Here is a 19,594-nt window from a genome sequence, read left to right as displayed (position 1 = left end):
TATTAACTAAACTAATTGACACTTGGATGATGCATTTTATTTTCTGTAGATAGTTGTTTTGAGAGGTTTAATTGATAAAACAAAATCAAATTGACAATCCATTTTTATTTTAATTCACTTAACATTGCTTTACATACAATATGTACACGTCTTTACTATTTTGATATTTGTATATAAAATATGATAAATGAAAATTTAGATGTGGTACACCCTTAGGCCTCTTTGTTCCTTCTTTTTGGTCCTCTCCTCCAAATCTCAGTCACACGTTTGATGTCTTATGTTATTGGCAATGACTCTTGGCATATTTCTGACAATAAGTTAAATTTATGCTCTTTTTTAATCATCAAAATATTCTTGTTACTCATTTTTCTTTTAATCATGTTGTGATTATTATATCAGCTTTCAGTACTCCGTTAAAAGTTTCTCTTTAGGCCTCTCCTATTCTAAGAGTGTTTTTACCCTCACCTTACCAATTTTTTTCGGCCCAACCTTGAAAGGTTATGGTTCGTACCCAGCACAGTATTTCACTATTCGTTTGACTTGCTTGGTAGAGTAAACTCTTATACAATGTTACCTCCTCCTCTCAAATTTTGTTTATTTCGCCTTCTTATGGCATATTGGCAGATGCCACCGTCATTCTAAGAGCATCATCTGTGACACCCCCATATACCGAGGAGCCTTAACCAGACCTTCCTTAGCATATAAGGGCATCACCATCTCGGTTACCCGAGGTAAGTAATCATCAAAAGTCGATAGAAGAACAATTACAGTTATTTTACAAGTGTTACAGCCAAACTACTAAACAAAGGTACAACTCATCAAAGCTAGAAAACTACTTCTGACATTATCGTGAGGACTCATCCCAACCTGGACTCCAACTAGCATCCAAGACAGCACCTGCTAAGACGGACTGCTCACCATAAGGGATCACGGGAGACACACAAGACAAACAAGATAACCACACAAGGTCAATACTAAGGTGAAACACAACAATCAACTGTCACATAAAACAAACACAAGCAAACACACACACAATCACACCCACTCCAATCAATCTCCGTCACCGACTGTCCACTGAACCAGCCCTGCCAGCGGGGGACCGCAGCCGTACCCACCAAATCCACGCTCACCATACTGAGCGATAACCCTGTCACATTAATGTGCACATCTCCTCCCGTGGTGGGTTCCACGGAGGGCGAAACTAGGGCGTGAAGCCACTGCCGCAAGTGACTCCACTCAGTCGAGGACGCACCTCGAGAACCACAGACAAACAATCACAAACAGTTGTATCACAACAACAACAACCACAACGACAACAACAACAACCACAGCAACGACAACATCAATCTTAACAACAACCGACACTCTAAACAACCAACAGAGACTGAGTAGGCGAACCTACCTATAACCAAAAGCAGCGATACCTCGATCAACCATACGACATCAACCAATCAAGCAATCCCTATACAAACAGTATACAAGCCTATTACTACCAACAAAACCCTACAAGGAACAACAAAGACAAATATGATCATGACATACCTACGCATCCTAGCTCGGCGTTAAGACCGCTACCCGACTCAAGCAACCCATCCACAAGGCACTAGCATCCTCAAAGGCTCCCATGGAAAGAATAAGGTGAAGGGAAAGGAAGGGACGACATCTAGGTTTAGAGGAAAGAGGCGGAAATGATTTGCGGTTTGGACAAAACACGATTATAAACACTCGCTGAAAAAAATGCTACTCGTTCGAGTATCTAACGTACTCGATCGAGTGGCTCCTACTCGATCGAGTGCCAAAACTACTCGATCGAGTAGCCTCTACTCTATCGAGTACCACCCACAAATAAAGGCAAACAAGGCAAACGGTAACTCTAGCACGCATCACTAAGTGATACCACCTGATCCCAAGGTCGGTCAAGGTGGTCAACGAGTCCCTAAAAGGATGGGTATTAAAGTCTTCCCCCCTTAAAAAGAACTTCGTCCTCGAAGTTCAACTCACCCTTCCCCAAAGCACAAGACACGGAAACAAGGTCGACACCACCATTCTTCCGACACAGGTCGCTACTCTCTAGAAGTACTAACCCTCCATGTCATCATCACCAAGTGTCTAATACCATATACACCAACTTCTACGAATCACAACGTTAATTACCAAATTCACCACATGTACTAACACAACTAACGACCATACTGCTACTCCGAACTTTTAGCCACGCAGCTATGGAACTATACTCTCACTAGCCCATGATTACCGACACGAAATATGTCACACAACACAAACATGTTACCAAACGATCCTATTACAATGCATGACTCAAAGTTGTACTACTTCGTTACCGTTCCTGACATATTTATCTCTCTATGACCGTCCTTTCATAGTAAATTACTCAACTTTTTACTTAAACATAAAATTTACTCATGACACAATGAAAATAACTATAATTTCATGCTGGAAATACAACAGGAACAATAGAAAACATTATAAACAAGTAACAAGATTATTATAATATCGGCCATTTTTTTTTGCGACATTACTCTTCCCCTCTAAAAAGGAACTTCGTCCCCGAAGTTCACCACCGAGCTACTACACACATTTCTAATACTTATTTCTTGTCATTTACGCAACACCTATAATTCCCTGTCGACATTACTCAAATGTTTAGCAACAAACATGAGTACAGGTATGTATCAATTTGTATATAAAGAAAAAATGCGAATTCTGTGAAATAAATAACAGGTCTTTTCAATAATAAATAAGTTAGGTTACGAAGCTAGTAGACGTTGAAGATGTAAAATAAATAAGTTAGGTCACTATTCGTCACAAATCTGCATTCATAATCCAAGCACGTCCTCCAATATATCAAATTAACGGTCCAGACATGTTACTAATTGTTAGCAACCACGTTAAACATCGAATCATGCAAGAATATAAGCATTAAAACAATTTTAATTATCGAAATGTCCCTAAAACAGTGCTACTTGATCGAGTGTATAGGGTACTCGATCGAGTGCCCTCTACTCGATCGAGTGTCTTAGCTACTCGATCGAGTAGCCCGAGATCATAATGCTCCTTACCTGTCACACCTGCAGCTACTCGATCGAGTGAGGGGCACTCGGACGAGTGGCCACAGGTCAAAACTTCTCGAAAACTTCCTAACATCACACAAGATATATGTATAATATCGCATAATCACGAGTCGGGATGATAACCCGACCCAAAATCCTGTAAACAAGTCTAAGCTAAGCAAATACGGCCTTATGGCCACCCATACACCAAAGTAATAAGTGCGAAATAAAATAAACCAACATCCAACATAACCAACAACCATAATCAATAGAGAAAGAAAAGAAGTATCACTCCTGCTGCTGCTGCTCCTCCATCACCTCATCCCCAGCTCCGTCACCTCCTGAGGTGCCTGCTCTTGAAGTCCCAAGACCCGCATCAACCCCTGCTCCAACCTCTGGACTCACATACCATGGGGTCAAACCGCCAAAAGCAAAAGACTGTGGTGCTCCCCACGCGGACATGTCCACCCCGTAGGAGTGGAAAACCCCGCCGTAGTCTCCAACTCCGCTCCACCACACTGGATGTGGTCCCTCGGTCCCAATACCCTGAGTATAAGCCATCTCGTGCATGTTCCGGAGCGTCAAGGTAGAGGACACTCTCTCTGCCAAGTAGCTAGCACGTGTCTCTGGGGTATTAAGGTAGGGATAGGAAGGGAATGGGTGATGTGGTGGTGTTGCTGGCTGTGGCTGTGTCTCAGTCGTCCTCTCCCTCACACGACGTGGTCCTCTCCCTAACCTGGGTCTATCCTCCGCCGCTCTCACATTTTCCCCTTTTTTCGGCTCGGGCATAACCTGAAGGATCGCATCATCAATGAGGTACGTCTGTCTCGGCCGAGGTACATCCTCATCCTCCTCCTCATCAGAATCAACCGCATCTAAAGGCTCAGTCGGTGGGAGGTGCTCAGGAGCCGGTATCCTTATCCAGCTCATACCCCACACCCTCCAACCTAGGCTACCATCCGCCAAAGTTCTCAACCATTTCAGGTCGAGGAAATATTCTCTATCCATGGTAGGCACCGGGGTGGCTAAGGTAACGTGCTCGGAGGAAGCCTCAAAAGAAGCTAGCTTTTCAGCTAACCGGGTGGCAATAGCACCGCCACTCAGGTACCTGGTACTAGAAGAGGCCATCAAGGCAAGGCTGGCACAAACCATAGCGGGAGCATTGAAGACCACCTTCTCGGTCCGCTCCGGGTTAAGATAGGCCATCAGAAGCAACAACTCGTGAGGGTTCAACTTACTCATATCCGACCTCTCGTAAAGAAGGCTTGACACAGCACGTAGGAAGATCCTCAAGGTAACATGTTGCACATCATTAATCAACATGTTACTAGTGGTGGGAGCTGATTTCCCGGTAATGCAGGGCATAAGGCGACAAACCCCGCACTCAGCTGGAATGTCACGGAGAGATCCCTTGGGAGGCTTAGCCAAACCAAGGTGGGAGGCAAACAGGTCCATGGTTAAAAGGAAACTGGTGTTCGTAAGACGGAATTGTACAGTCTGCTCAACCGGCTCGTATTTAAACGAGCTCATGAACTCAAGGGTCAGAAAAGCATAAGAATGCTTCCGTAGACGATATAGCCCAGTGAACCCCAAAGTCTCGAAAATGTGACGGACATCCGTCTCAATACCCAGGTCCTCTAAGATAGTCGTGTCAACACAACGGGTTGGTCTCATCTTGCGAGACTGTAAAGCTATAAACCTCTTCCGTTGGTTAAAGTCTACGAAAACTACCGAAGGGTACTCTGGTACCGCCGGTACTACTGGTCCGCTACCCTCCCCAACTTCGAGTTGAGAAGCCCTTCCCCTCTTACTTTGTCGGGTTCCCAAGTTTAGTCTCGGCATCTGTTCAACACATAATTTAAATACACCAACGTGGATGCACCAAAATATGCTAATTACACCAATTATACCATGAAAGAATCATCTAAGTACACACTATCACCAACAATTTCCCAAATTACAAGTAAAATTCAAATTTTCAAAGTTTAGACGGTCTTTACAGCTGCGAAAATTTTGTCAAAATCAACATGAATTAATTCATCTATTACAATTCCTAGGACTCCTACATTCAAATTACATCCATGTACAACACAAAATCCCAATCATATGAAACGAATATCAATTTGAGGCACTTTTAAGACGGAGTTTTAAGGCAAATTTTGAGGTGAAAATCACAAAAATCAACTCCCACATCATATATACAACATACATTACTCAAATTCCATCCTATAACATGTAAAAGACAACCAAAAATCAACTTAATTTCTCAAACCCTAGAAAATTCGGCCCCAATTTATGCAATTTCTATTCAATTTTTAGCATAATAAACAACAACAGTCATAAAAGGGAAGCATGTGGATCATATTACAACAACTACAAGCAACTTTCCTTTCATATAAATCGAAATTTTGGATTTTCTATCATTCTAATTGTCTTTTAATTGATGAAAAACATTAAAATAGGAAAGAAATCATACCTTAATCAAATAAGAAGTGAAAAGCAAACAAAAGCAATGAAAATCACCCAAATAAATCACCAAAAACACAAGGATTCAGGAGTTTGAGAGGGGTTTAGGAGCTAGGGTTTGCGAGATGTGAAAAAGAAATAAGAAGAATGAGGAAGAAAAGGGGTTTATGAACCCGTATAATTTCCCGTACTTTAGCTTACTCGATCAAGTGTCTAGGGTACTCGATCGAGTGCCCTCTACTCGATCGAGTAGGCGCTATTTGATCGAGTATTCGTAAGAAATTCCTACATTCTCGACGTCATAGCTTCCTAACTAGATCGAGTGAGGTCTACTCGGTCTAGTAAGCACTCACACTCGGTCAAGTAAGGTTGGGTACACGGTCGGAATTACAAGGTTAACTAAAGATTCCTGCAAAACAATATCACGTGCCGATTCCAAACCAAGTTCGGAAGTCGTCACTTGTTATCATATTCATACACATTATACCGTTACTACCCAAATGTCTCGCAATGGTTTCATCACTCGGATTCATATCATATTATTCTACAACGAACTTCACACGACATTATTTACCACATTATTAAATCGTTCCTGTATACATTTAACGCATTACCTTATAATTAAACTTTTGCCTACCATACCGCCAACGAACTTATAAACACATTACTCTAATCGCTCCTTTAACATTGAATTTACTGGTATCATTCAAATGTACTACCAACGTGATTATGCTTCAACCTAAACAACTAATCTACTCAAATTAATCACATCATACGCGGAAACTTTCAGCCATACATGTATCACATTCATCCATTAACGTTTTATAATTCTCATTACAATTCTATAACTATCTCAATTACTTACATTAGCACTATTATAGAACTTATAAAATCGCATAAAACTACCATTCCCAACAAGCTGAAGCAAATATAGCCGTTACCACATCCCGGGTCACATCACACATTTCTACTCTTTCGCGTACTTCTATCGTATTAGACCTTTTTACGATTCTCATTATCATCCCACTCACATATAAGTTCCAACTAAATTTTACCATATAGACTTCTAACTTAACTATTACGCATATGCTAACTTCAACAGGTACACCTCACCATATAGACTCGACCACAATCAATTTCAACATAATCGTCGTACACATTAAACACATGATTACCGACTCTACCTTCCATACCCAGTGACTGGCTTAAGCACAATGGGGCCAAGATTTTGAAATGAGGGCGCCTACTCACCCAAAATCTAGCAACAGCTGGGGCTCCCATTATACATACACCAGGTTCATTTTATTAGACTCACTACGTTCATTGGGTTCATTTGTTCAGGTTCCAAAATTGTCGCTCTGATACCACTTTGTGACACCCCCATATACCGAGGAGCCTTAACCAGCCCTTCCATAGCATATAAGGGCATCACCATCTCGGTTACCCGAGGTAAGTAATCATCAAAAGTCGATAGTAGAACAATTACAGTTATTTTACAAGTGTTACAGCCAAACTACTAAACAAAGGTACAACTCGTCAAAGCTAGAGAACTACTTCTGACATTATGGTGAGGACTCATCCCAACCCGGACTCCAGCTAGCATCCAAGACAACACTTGCTAAGACGGACTGCTCACCATAAGGGATCACGACAGACACAAAAGACAAACAAGACAACCACAAAAGGTCAGTACTGAGGTGAAACACAATAATCAACTGTCACATAAAACAAACACAACCAAACACACACACAATCACACCCACTCCAATCAATCTCCGTCACCGACTGTCCACTGGACCAGCCCTGCCAGTGGGGGACCGCAGCCGTACCCACCAAATCCCCGCTCATCATACTGAGCGATAACCCTGCCCCATTAATGTGCACATCCCCTCTCGTGGCGGGTTCCACGGAAGGCGAAACTAGGGCGTGAAGCAACTCCCACAAGTGACTCCACTTAGCCGAGGACGCACCTCGAGAACCACAGACAAACAGTCACAAACAGCTGTATCACAACAACGACGACCACAACGACAACAACAACAACCACATAAACGACAACAAAAATAACCACAACAACGACAACATCAATCATTAACAACAACCGACACTCTAAACAACCAACAGAAACTGAGTAGGCGAACCTACTTTTAACCAAAAGCAGTGATTCCTTGATCAACCATACGACATCAACCAAGCAAGAAATCCCTATACAAACAATATACAAGCCTATTACTACCAACACAACCCTACAAGGAACAACAAGGACAATGATGATGATGATTACATACCTACGCATCCGAGCTCGGCGTTAAGACCGCTACCCAACTCAAGCAACCCATTCACAAGGTACAAGCATGCTCAAAGGCTCCCATGGAAAGAATTAAGGTGAAGGGAAAGGAAGGGACGACATCTAGGTTTAGAGGAAAGAGTCGGAAATGATTTGCGGTTTTGACAAAACACGATTATAAACCCTCGCTGAAAAAAACGCTACTCGATCGAGTAACTAACGTACTCGATCGAGTGACCCTACTCGATCGAGTGCCCAAGCTACTCGATCGAGTAGCCTCTACTCTATCGAGTACCACCCACATAGAAAGGCAAACAAGGCAAACGGTAACTCTAGCACGCATCACTAAGTGATATCACCTGATCCCAAGGTCGATCAAGGTTGGTCAACGAGACCCTAAAAGGACGGGTATTACATCATCTATATTATGTGTGATTGTCTCTTGCTTCTTAATGTAAAGGGTTATTGCCGTCTCATGCTTATCTTTAACTCCTTTAATTTTGCCTCCAACCTAGACTCTTTCGAAACCTCAAGCACTCCAACCCGTCTTGGTTTACTCTGATCTTTTCTTCTTAATTATTTGGTGGCTTTGGTCAACTCGGTGTTAGACCCCTTAGACCCGCAATGACTTTCTTCTACTAATTTTCATTGTTCTTCTTAGTCTCTTGCCAACAATCTTTAACCCCCGTCCTCAAACACCATTGGGTTGCCCGTGGTCATTTAGGGTAGTGGTTACAATGTTGGACTTTCAAGTGTACCACTTTACCCTTATGGAGCGAACTAATTGCCATTTTATGGTGTAATCCCGTGGGTTATGACATTGCATTACATACAATAAGTACATGTCATATCTCTTTTATTTTTGTATCAAAAGTATATTATAAATGATTAATATAGATGCGATACACGCTTAGGCTTCTTAGATCCCTTCTTTTTAGACCTCTCGTCCCCACCTCAACCATTGGAACGCTTCTGACAATGAGTTTAATTTGTCCTCTTTTTTCATCATAAAATTATTTTTTATATTCATCTTCCTTTTACTCCGTTTGGACTGTTATATAAGCTCTCGATACTCCTTTAAAACCTAACAAAATCACCTTACCGTTCTTTTATCGCCCAACCTTAAATGATTATGGTCTACTCATACCAAATACCGTATTTCACTTTTCTTGTGGCTTGCTTAGTGGGGTTTACTCCCACATAATGTTTCCATATTATCCTCTTCGAGTTTGCCTATTTCACCTTCTTGTGACATGTATTACCATTATTTTAAGAGCACTTGTAACACCCACGAGTTTAACTTAATGGGTAATTTATTAAAATTGCTAATTTAATAATACTCGATTTTAATTGGTATATTATTTAATTGGTTTTATAATTTCAAAATCGTGTTTTCGTTTCATAAAAATTAATTTGGTTTTATTTGGACGCGGAATGCCTTAAAAGTCGTAGTGTGAGTCTTTTTAGTGCAAAACTGAGTCACAAACCAAGTGCCTTTGTTATTGGGCCAAAACAAACCTATGGACAATCTTTAAAACAACAAAAACTCCTTCTTTTAGGGTTTCCCTTCTAATTTTTCAGCAACTTTTCTTCATCTTCTTCCTTAGGAAAAATGAGATTTCCACCATTAAACCTTCAAAAACTCAAAGCTTAAGACGGATGTCATTTCTTCGTTTCTCAACGAAATCCTATTATTTTTGTACCAATCTTCTCCTCTCATTCTCCTCCTTCTTTCTATGTAATAAAAATCTTACCTTTTGAACCTTTTAGAAAATCCATCTTTTTGTAAAATGAGTTTTCTAACCTCTTTTGTCTTAAACTTATTTCTAGGTGAAATCTTTAGTATTCCGGAGTAGTATTGAGTCATAATCGTGTTATTTGAAGTGCTAAAAGGTAACAGTGATAGGTTACTCACCATTATATCAAATTATGTGCTTTAATTGTTAAATTTTAGTCTTTAGCTAGTAAAGTTACTACCTTTAATGTTATTGATGAATTTTGTTGGATTATTAATATTAGATGATATTTTAATTGTATTTTTATGTTATTTAGATGGCTTATTACAAATAATATAAACTGGGTAAAGTTGGTTTGTGAGGAATGAGGTGTTGTTTAGCTATTGTATGTATCTTGTAGTTTGCGACGATCTTTGCTTCATGTTGTGGGTGTTTATTGTTGAGATATGATGGGTATGTCATAGTTGCAACGGCCTTTGGTTATATGATTAATTTAGGGTTGTGAATCTACCATAAAATTGAATTGGGAATGAAGTTCATGCCTTGTTTATGTCGTGGGAAGCAGCTCGCAGTGCGGTTTCAGCCTGACCAGTTTTCGTAAAATAGTCATAACTTCCTCGTTTCTTGATCATTTTGGGATTATAACCTACCGTTAGAACCGTAAGAGGATAATCTATTACTTCCATTTAGTTTCACATCATTATAAGGTCTAGAACTCAAGTTATGACTATTTAAAATTGACCCTTGTTGTAGTCGAGTACTAAACTTGTTGTTATAAATTGGGTTTTATGTTTCTTGTTGGGTATGCATCTTAACCTTAGTTCTAATGCTTGTGTATGGTGTGTTGACACTTTTTTTTTATCATTGGAGCCCCTTGCTTATGTCTCATTCACATGTTAAACATCGGTTTTGGTTGTTAAGCTTAAATGCGATTCGGTTTGGGTTTTTTACTTTTTACCTAGTGTTTCGCATTACTTAATTCATTTCTTATCGTTTGTTTACACTATGTTTAATTAACATGTAAATATGAAGTATAATGTTTCTTCATGTTAGAAAGTATGAAATGATGCTATATACTTCATATTTGAGTTCATATTCATTTGTTTACATTTTGACATATGTTTCGTATCACTTAACTCATTTGTTATCACTTGTTCCATTTTAAGCTCAAGTGACATATAAATATGAAATAAAAGATTATTCAAGTTATATAAGATTTAAATGGTATTATATACGCCACATATGAGTTCTTACTTGTTCATGGTCGAATCTATATCAAGTTTCAAGTATGAAATGCTTATCTTGAACATTTACTTGTAATGAGTCGTATTCTTGTGAAAATGCCATACTTCTTGCTTGACTTATTTTTACGCCTTACTTGTGGCGTTCTTCCAAGTGTTGGTTAACTCATGCTCTTTCTGCCTCTTTCGTGCCGTTCTGCCGAATTCGGGGTAATCGACTTCCGTTCTGTCGATCGAGTCTTGGATGCAAAACGTTTATCGCTTGTCGAATCGGGTAAAGTACCTCCCGAGAGTCTGGCCAGATTTATACTAGGACCGTATATATTATCGTCGTCCTATTAGGAGGAATTGAGTCTTAGAGAAGTAAATGTCTTGCTTGATTATGGTCATTGGCATAATGTCTTTCTGTACGAGAGTTTACGTCTTATGTGGTTGAATGTAAGAGTCTTGGTCCTATCGGACACTAGAGGTGAGATGCAAGCCTCCTAGTTGCGATATGATCGCCAGGGACTGATGCCCCCATCCGTTCTTATGGTGATATGTAAGCCATGAGTGCACATGTGACGTTAATAGACACGTCCCGTGCAATGTTTGTTAGAAGATTTTCAAAGTAATGGTTATGGTTTTCAACTATATGTATTGCGATGATTGACTACTCGTTTATCTATCTCACATGATTTAAGTAGTTGTCTTTTATAATTTGGATAGTTGCATATGTCACATTTCATTGGAATTCGTGCTTGTGATTAACTAACCGTATCTATGTTCTTTCCCTTACTTCACTTATTTAAATATGCCTATGACATGCTCATTTGCTATTTTATCTTACTTTCTTTTATTATTCTAACATGAATGATGCCATGCTTATTTGTTCAAGTGAATTGTATCCCGTATTTATTATGCCTTGCCTTATTTGAGATCTTTGCTATGTTCATTTTGATATAATGTGGCTGGGAGAACCTTGAGTTACTCCCCACTGGTTGTGACGTTCATGTTTACATGAATGACAGGTATTAGTTGGTGCATTTATGGGGTGAAGACATGTGTGAGCTAGCGAGTACCTTGACCGTTGGACTTTATTTATCTTTTTGCTAAACTCACCTATTTTCGTCTTGTCATTCGTGGGATATATTTTCCCCAGTTTTGACTATCGTGTTTGTATGAACCTTTACTTTATTTCCGCATACTTTCTTTTCGTCGAGTTTTAGTGAATCCCGTGTGTTAAACTTTAACTAGTAATAAAAAGTGTTTTTAAAATTTTATAATTTTCGCTGAAATTTATTAGTTATATTTTTCGCATTATCGCGGGGTGTCACAGCACTACCCACATTTTGTGGGACTATCTCTCGCTTCACAATGCGTAGAGTTCTTGTCAGCTTCCGCTTACCTTTTATGTACTCCATTAATTTGACCTGCAGTCTAGACTCTCACAAAACCACAATCACTCAAAATTGTCCTGATTTACTCTGATCTTTTCACCTTGATCATTTGGTGGCTTTGTCAACTCAATGTTAGACCTCTTGGCCCCACAATGGATATCTTCCTACATATTTTCATTGCTCTTCCCGATCTCGTGCCAACACTATTGAAGCCCACCCTCAAACACCAGTCAACCCAATCTATTGGACCACTCCTAATTCCACTTGACACAAAATCAATGTAATCGCCTCTTTTTGCAATACTTCTCTTTTGGTTGGTATTGGTTGGGTTGCCCGTGATCATTTAGATCTAACAAATGGATTGGGTTGTGTCGTGTTTGTGTTTGTGTGAAGTTTAGACGGTCATCACTCTCTGCTCCATGTCGTCTACCTCAACGCAGACCCAAGCTATACACTTTTTTTATAACTCAATTCGACCTGTTTAACTCATTTATTTTTAATTAATTCATTTTTAACTCAATTAACATGTTTAACAGCTAAACTCATTAATCTATTTAAGCTTTATAACTCCTTAACTTAAAATGATGGATGATAAGTCTTACTTTTCTTGTCTCTTTCATTTGTTTATCTTTCTATATTATTAATGTTTTTAATGAATAATTTGATCTTACACATCCATTATTGTCCATTTTTCATCCAACAACAGCCACCATAAATGTTCCCCCCTATCTCCTTTGTTTTTTTTGTGTAAAAAATAAAGATAAATAAATGATCGGAAGTCGGAACGGACTAACGGAGGGAGTAGATTTTAAGTAGGTTGGTTGTAATTTATAGTTGGTGTCTGGTGGTATATTCTACACAAATATTATCCTACAACCAGTTCTATAGTAGCATTGTACAACCGCCTCAAAGTTCTCGAGCTCTTACACAAAGTTGTTGAGCTATTTTACAAGTTATTGAGCTATTTTACAAAGTTATTAAGCTTAATAATTATTCTGTTAAGCTCAATAACTTTGTATCATAGCTCGATAAGTTTGTTAGTAGAGCTCGATAACTTTATAACAAAGCTCAACTACATTGAATAAGTTGTATATACAACCAGTTGTATAATATATTAACTGTATATTCTATGAGTATTGCAAATTTGCAATTTGCAATTCCAATCCACACCCTTTATTCAAATTTTACATACGTGTATTTTTTTCGAGAGATCCAAGTATTTTTGTTATTCTTCATTTTCATGTTCCACATTTTTCATCAACCTGTTTTCATATCTTATAGAAATTGATTAATAAATTAATATTACGTCTGCTTTGCAAAGTTATTAAAATTTAGGAATCTGTTACTTTATTGAATATTTTTAAATTTTGGTTGTTAAAAAAAGTTATTAATTTCACCTATGCCTGTCGAAACATTGCACGGAACCCTTGTTCACACCTACATTGAAAAACTACCCTACTCGTCGAAGATATCCGCCCAGTCAAAATTAGGATGGAGGAAGTAATTTATTAAACAAAAATTGTTCTTTAAGATGGTCTTACATTAATATGAGATGTAAATAAACAAAAATATTAGTAGCAATGTGAGATGTTTTAAGTTCAGACCGTATTGATCAACTACTTATAAGTAATTATTAAAAGCCTAAATAAAAAGTAAAACCCAAATTGAAATCTTTCTCGTAAAAACCAATTGTAAGGACAATATTGTTAGGATTTATGCCTTGAATTTGTGTCGAAGACGGATTAAGCTAAGTCAAGTAACAAAGTAATTAGAAGCATAGACAAATGGGGCTGCCCGTGACTTGTGCGCAGTGGCGTAGGTAGTATAGTAGCATGGGGTAGCACATGCTACCCCACTTTCAAAAAAAAAAAAAAGAGAATATTTTTTTTATGCTACCCCATTTAAAATATATAGATAAATAAAAGGAAAGAATATAACACAAATAAGGCAAATAGTATTTCCCTAGAAAAAAGCCAACTGACTTTCAATCTTCCTTTATTCTCTCAAATATTTTATCTTTCCTAATATTATACTAATTTACGTGTAAACACATAATAAAAAAAAAGCATTGATTTTTCTCTACTCTTCCACCAATCTTATGCACAAGCACAACCCCCAATTCATCCATCCATCTTTCTTTTCTTTCATTTGAGGTATGTATAAATCATCTTTTTTTATTTAGTTTATATTTTACAACTTTGTTAATTTTGTTATAGATTATATTTATATTGAATAATTGTTTTTCATAATTTGAGATTATAAATGAGACTTGTCTACTTAGAGAATAGAGATCTATTAATTTATATGTTCATCATCTTAGAAGTTAGAACTAATTTTAATATTTGTACTAAAACTTAATTATAATCACAGTTTGGATATCAAAAGAAAGTTGTATAAACTAAGTAAATTGTAAAACAGTAAAACGATTTGGGTATGTTTGTTGGGGACTTATCGAATTTCGCGGGTTTTGTAGTTATCTTTAATGGAAATTTGTTGCAACTAGAGCGTTTTCGTGTCTTTATGAGATGAATTTGCTTGTTTTGGTATTTGATGATCTGGGTTGTCTTCAGTTTCTGTTAGGAAAGACTGAATTTTGGTGGTTGTCTAACTTGTCTTGTTGCAATTTCTTAGTTTTAGTTTATGAAAATTTATAGGCACGGTGTACCGTGTGCAACGCATTATCGTACTGTAGTGAATGATTAAAATTGTATTTTAATATTAAATCTTGTTGAATTTCAGGGATGAAGAGAATTAGTACGCCGACTATTACGAGTTTTTTTGCAAAAAGACAATGCAATGATGATACACATACACCAAATCCAACTGATTCAACTCTCTCGGGTGATGATCCTGAAACTAATATTGACGAGTTAATAGATGGAGAAACCGAATTGGGAGGTAGTTCAAATCCTTTTACTAGTCCAATTTTAGATAGGTTGAGTGATTTTGATGTGATATCTCTTCCCAAAGATCCCGGATTAAGAAGAAAATTAACTGATTTTCACATAAATGATCGTGATATGATAAGACGAGAATATATTCGGAGGGGTCCTTGTCAGCCTAGTAACTACACATTTCCTAAAACTAAGCGTAACTTTGTTCGTAAATGGTTTGAAAAGTATAAGCCTTGGCTTGAGTATAGTATAGAAAAGGATGCAGCGTATTGCTTTGTTTGTTATTTATTTAAGAATGATAGCGCTTGTGGAGGTGATGCTTTTGTTAATGGGGGGTTTAGAACATGGAGTAAAAGTAGTGCCTTTGATAAGCATGTTGGTAATCATATGAGCGCTCATAACAATGCTATGAAGAATTTTGATATATTCAACAAACAAAAGTCCTCTATAGCTTGTTGCTTTGAAAAGTTTACAAATGAAGCTAAAAGTGACTATCGCATTCGGTTAGAAAATTCAATTGAAGCATTGAGATTTATTTGTTTACAAGGATTGGCATCTCGTGGTCATGATGAAAGTGGAAAATCATTGAACCAAGGAAATTATCTTGAACTTGTGAAAATATTTACCAAGCGTGACGAAAATACGCCTAGAGCTCCCGTATTAAAAGTACCTGGAAATTGTACACTTACCTCCCCTGATATTCAAAGGGATATCATAAGTGTTTTTGCAAAAGAGACAACCAAAAAAATTATTGAAGAGTTAGATGGTGGCTTTTTTGGTATTCTTGCAGATGAGTCACTGATATAGCATATAAAGAGCAAATGGCTCTTTGCTTGCGATATGTTGATAAAAGAGGAGCGGTTGTAGAGAGGTTCTTGGGTATTGTGCATGTGGGTAACACTACTTCTTTAACACTTAAAGCTGCAATACAACAACTGCTTCTTGAGAATTCTCTTACTTTGTCGAGTGTTAGAGGTCAAGGTTATGATGGTGCTAGCAATATGCGGGGTTCTATTAACGGTCTTAAAAGTTTAATCATGAATGAGTCTCCATGTGCTTATTATGTTCATTGTTTTGCTCACCAACTTCAGCTAACTCTTATTGCGGTGGCTAAGAAAAATGTTGATTGTAGTGAACTTTTTGATTCACTTGCTATTTTACTAAATGTGATTGCATCTTCACCTAAACGTAAAGAAATATTTAGAGATAAACAAGCAGAACATCTTGAGAAAGCATTACAAATGGGTGAAGTTGCATCAGGGAGTGGCTTAAATCAAGAAAAGGGTTTAAATAGACCGGGTGATACTCGTTGGGGATCTCACTTTAAAACCATTTTGAGTGTGTTTTCTTCATTTTCCATCGTTCTGGATGTTCTTGAAGCCATTGGTGATTTTTGTGATGGTACTGAGCTAGTAAAGGTAGAGAAACTGGCACATACTATGCGAACATTTGATTTTGTTTTCATTGGACAATTGATGATTACTATTTTGGGTATTACTAATGAGTTGAACTTAGCTTTACAAAAGAAAAATCAAGATATTGTAAATGCTATGGCACTTGTTGATGTCACCAAAAAGAATTTGCAAAAGATAAGAGATGATGGTTGGGATACTCATATGGAAAAGGTGAAATCATTTTGTGATAAGTATGATATTTTTGTTCCTATCATGAGTGATATTTACGTGGCTCCGGGAAGGTACAAGCGTGGTAGAAAAGAAGTGGATAATGATGAGCACTTTCGGATTGATATTTTTCTCTGCGTGATAGATCAAATTTTGCACGAAATTAACAAATTTTTGATGAGGTAAGTAAGACATTACTTGTTTGTATGTCTTGTTTCAGTCCTAATGATCAATTTTCTTCATTTGATGTTAGCAAGTTGCTCCGTCTTGCTCACTATTATCCAAGTGAATTTTCAAAAGCTGATTTGTTACACTTTGAATATCAACTTAAAAATTACTTTGAAGATATCCGTCATGATGAAAGATTTTGGAATTTGAAGAATCTAAACGAGCTTTCTATCAAGCTTGTTGAGACCAAGAAACATTTGATACATTCGAAGGTCTACTTGCTTCTTAAACTTGTATTAGTTCTTCCCGTGGCGACTGCAAGTGTTGAAAGAGCTTTTTCGGCGATGACATACATAAAGAATAAACTTCGCAATAGTATGGGAGATGAATTGTTGAATGATTATTTAGTTACTTTTATAGAAAAGGATATATTTTGTAAACTTACCGACGATGAAATTATAAATCATTATCAAAATATGAGAACTCGTCGGCTAAGATTAGAGTAGCTTTTTCGCATCAAATTTGTATTTTGTAATCTTATGGCTAAAATTATTGTCGGATGAAATATATTTTTTGTCATATATTTGCTAATGCATATTTTTCGCTACCCCATATTTGAAATCCTGGCTCCGCCCCTGCTTGTGCGGGTCGCGTGTATGTCTGATCATTTGCGTGGATGTGCCTTGTCTCTATGTCAGACGTTAATTACTGTTGATTGTCTTAGCTTTATGGTTTTGTCATGGCGTTGACTTTATTAGGACTTTAGTTTTAGATTCCTAGCTTATTACGTGGGTTTACCCTTGTTAACTAGTTTTAGGAAATTATTATTATATTTTCTAATAGTCTTTATTTTCTAATTAGTCTAGATCTCTTATTTAGGGTGGAATAAATCTATATAAAGACCCTTGTATTAGTCTAGGTTAATTAAGGAGGTGGAGATAGTATTTGAGAGCACAATCTTATGAGAGTCGATTTGTGAGGTTCCCTCCGGGAGGAAGCTTCAGTTTATTCCGGGCTCAAGTAGATTGGCGTTCGTCTGAATATGGATATTGAAGGAGTCCGTTCGGATCTTGGTGGCCACAAGATCGTTTGTCCTTCATCTCATTTGGGTAGTCTCTTTTGTCCTTTTGAGATTACTATTTTGTTGGTAGAATATGGTATACTTTTGGCTCATATCGAGCGCGTGTATACCGGTCTGCTGTTGTACTATTATCTCCACAATAGTGAATTTTGCTCTCCTTCAGGGTGGACGTAGCCAGTTATTTTACTGGTGAACCACGTATATTTGTGTGTCACTTTATTTGTTATTCGCTATTATTTTGTTCTTATCACTCTAATCAACTAACTATAGGGTAACAGGACGCCTCCATTACAACAAATATGGTTCCATCTAGTCAACTAAATATGTTAACATGAATATCGATTATATGGAGTAACTACTCCTATAATCCTATGCCCAACAACAGTCTTTTCGTGCGTATCTGTAATACCCCGTATTTTATAAGATTTGGTCAAAGGTTAGTCAACGGTAAAATGTGAAATGTGTTTTATAAATTATATCTATTAAATTATGAGATTATGTTATGAGATGGGAATAAATAATAAAATATAAAATGAGTCGGGATAGTTATGATAGGCATGTAACTGGTATTGGCAAAGGGAAGTATTTTCTGGTAATAATAGTAATAGTAGTAGTAGTAGTAGTAGTAGTAGTAGTAGTAGTAGTAGTAGTAGTAGTAGTAGTAGTAGTAGTAGTAGTAGTAGTAGTAGTAGTAGTAATAGTAATAGTAATAGTAATAGTAATAATAATAAAATTTGCAGGGATTTTTATTGGGAGATTGCTGAGGGCAAGAGAAGAATGGTGTTCCAAGGGTGGCAGGGTCTTTGAAAACCCAAGAGGCAAGGTGGTTTAGACATTAAGGAGGTATTGAGCTGGAATAAGTGTCAACTGTTGAGATGGGTGTGGAAATTACAGTACAAACCAGGCTGCTTATGGACTTCTTGGTTTAGACACTATGTGCTGAAGGGGGGAAACATATGGCAAGCTACCTGTACTATATCTCACTCCTGGTTCTGGAAGTCTTTAATTCAGGTGAAGGACTACTTGGTTCATTTTGTTGGATCTGCTAATAGGGCTGAGGAATTGCTGGCAAGCTGCTCTTCTTCTGGGAAACTGGAAGTTGGGTGCCTATATGAATTGATGAGGACCAAAGCTGCTGTGGTGGCTTGGGGTAGAACAATCCATGACCCAGCAGTTATTCCCAAGCAGACTGTTTTTGGGGCCATGGCTTGTCTAAACAAGCTTCCCACAGTGGACAACCGGAAAAAACGTGGTATGAGCATGGCTAATCGTTGTGTACTATGTGAGGCTGCTGAGGAAGATGTTAAACACCTCTTTTTTTACTGCTATTACTCCAAGCAGGTTTGGGATGTGGTTACTAGCAGGATGGGTAGTTGGAATTGCCTTCTAATTGGGTCACCTGGTGAGATGGGTGACGGATAGAAACAAAGGGTGTGCTACAGACAAAGTGAAAAGACGAGTGGCTTTTGTGTGTGCTCTCTACACTATCTGGAGGGAACGGAACAAACGCATTGATGTGGCTAAAGTGGTATTACCAAACCAAAGTAAATCTATCTCAGGACTAACAAGAATAGCTAGTAGTAAGACAGGTATCGAATCCACAGGGAGGCGGTAAAAGCTAGTCTATAAGTATTTAAGCTGTCTAAAAGTAA

The 19,594-nt window shown here is 37.9% G+C and overlaps 2 protein-coding genes across 2 annotated transcripts; both read left to right on the top strand.

The window, feature by feature from the left end:
- Positions 1-14,220: 14,220 nt before the first annotated feature.
- Positions 14,221-19,364, top strand: LOC141630713 (uncharacterized). The gene is made up of 4 exons (XM_074443481.1): positions 14,221-14,330; positions 14,917-16,875; positions 16,947-17,133; positions 18,954-19,364. Exons 2-4 carry the CDS (start codon positions 15,893-15,895, stop codon positions 19,362-19,364), a joined length of 1,581 nt encoding a protein of 526 aa, XP_074299582.1. The 5' UTR covers positions 14,221-14,330; positions 14,917-15,892.
- LOC141630714 (uncharacterized) lies at positions 14,919-15,878 on the top strand. Its single transcript, XM_074443482.1, has one exon. It carries the CDS (start codon positions 14,919-14,921, stop codon positions 15,876-15,878), a length of 960 nt encoding a protein of 319 aa, XP_074299583.1.
- Positions 19,365-19,594: the final 230 nt, after the last annotated feature.

The sequence above is a fragment of the Silene latifolia genome, chromosome Y (genome assembly GCF_048544455.1).
Source record: "Silene latifolia isolate original U9 population chromosome Y, ASM4854445v1, whole genome shotgun sequence".
Lineage (NCBI taxonomy): Eukaryota > Viridiplantae > Streptophyta > Magnoliopsida > Caryophyllales > Caryophyllaceae > Silene > Silene latifolia.
This window is presented reverse-complemented; position numbering and strand designations above follow the sequence as displayed.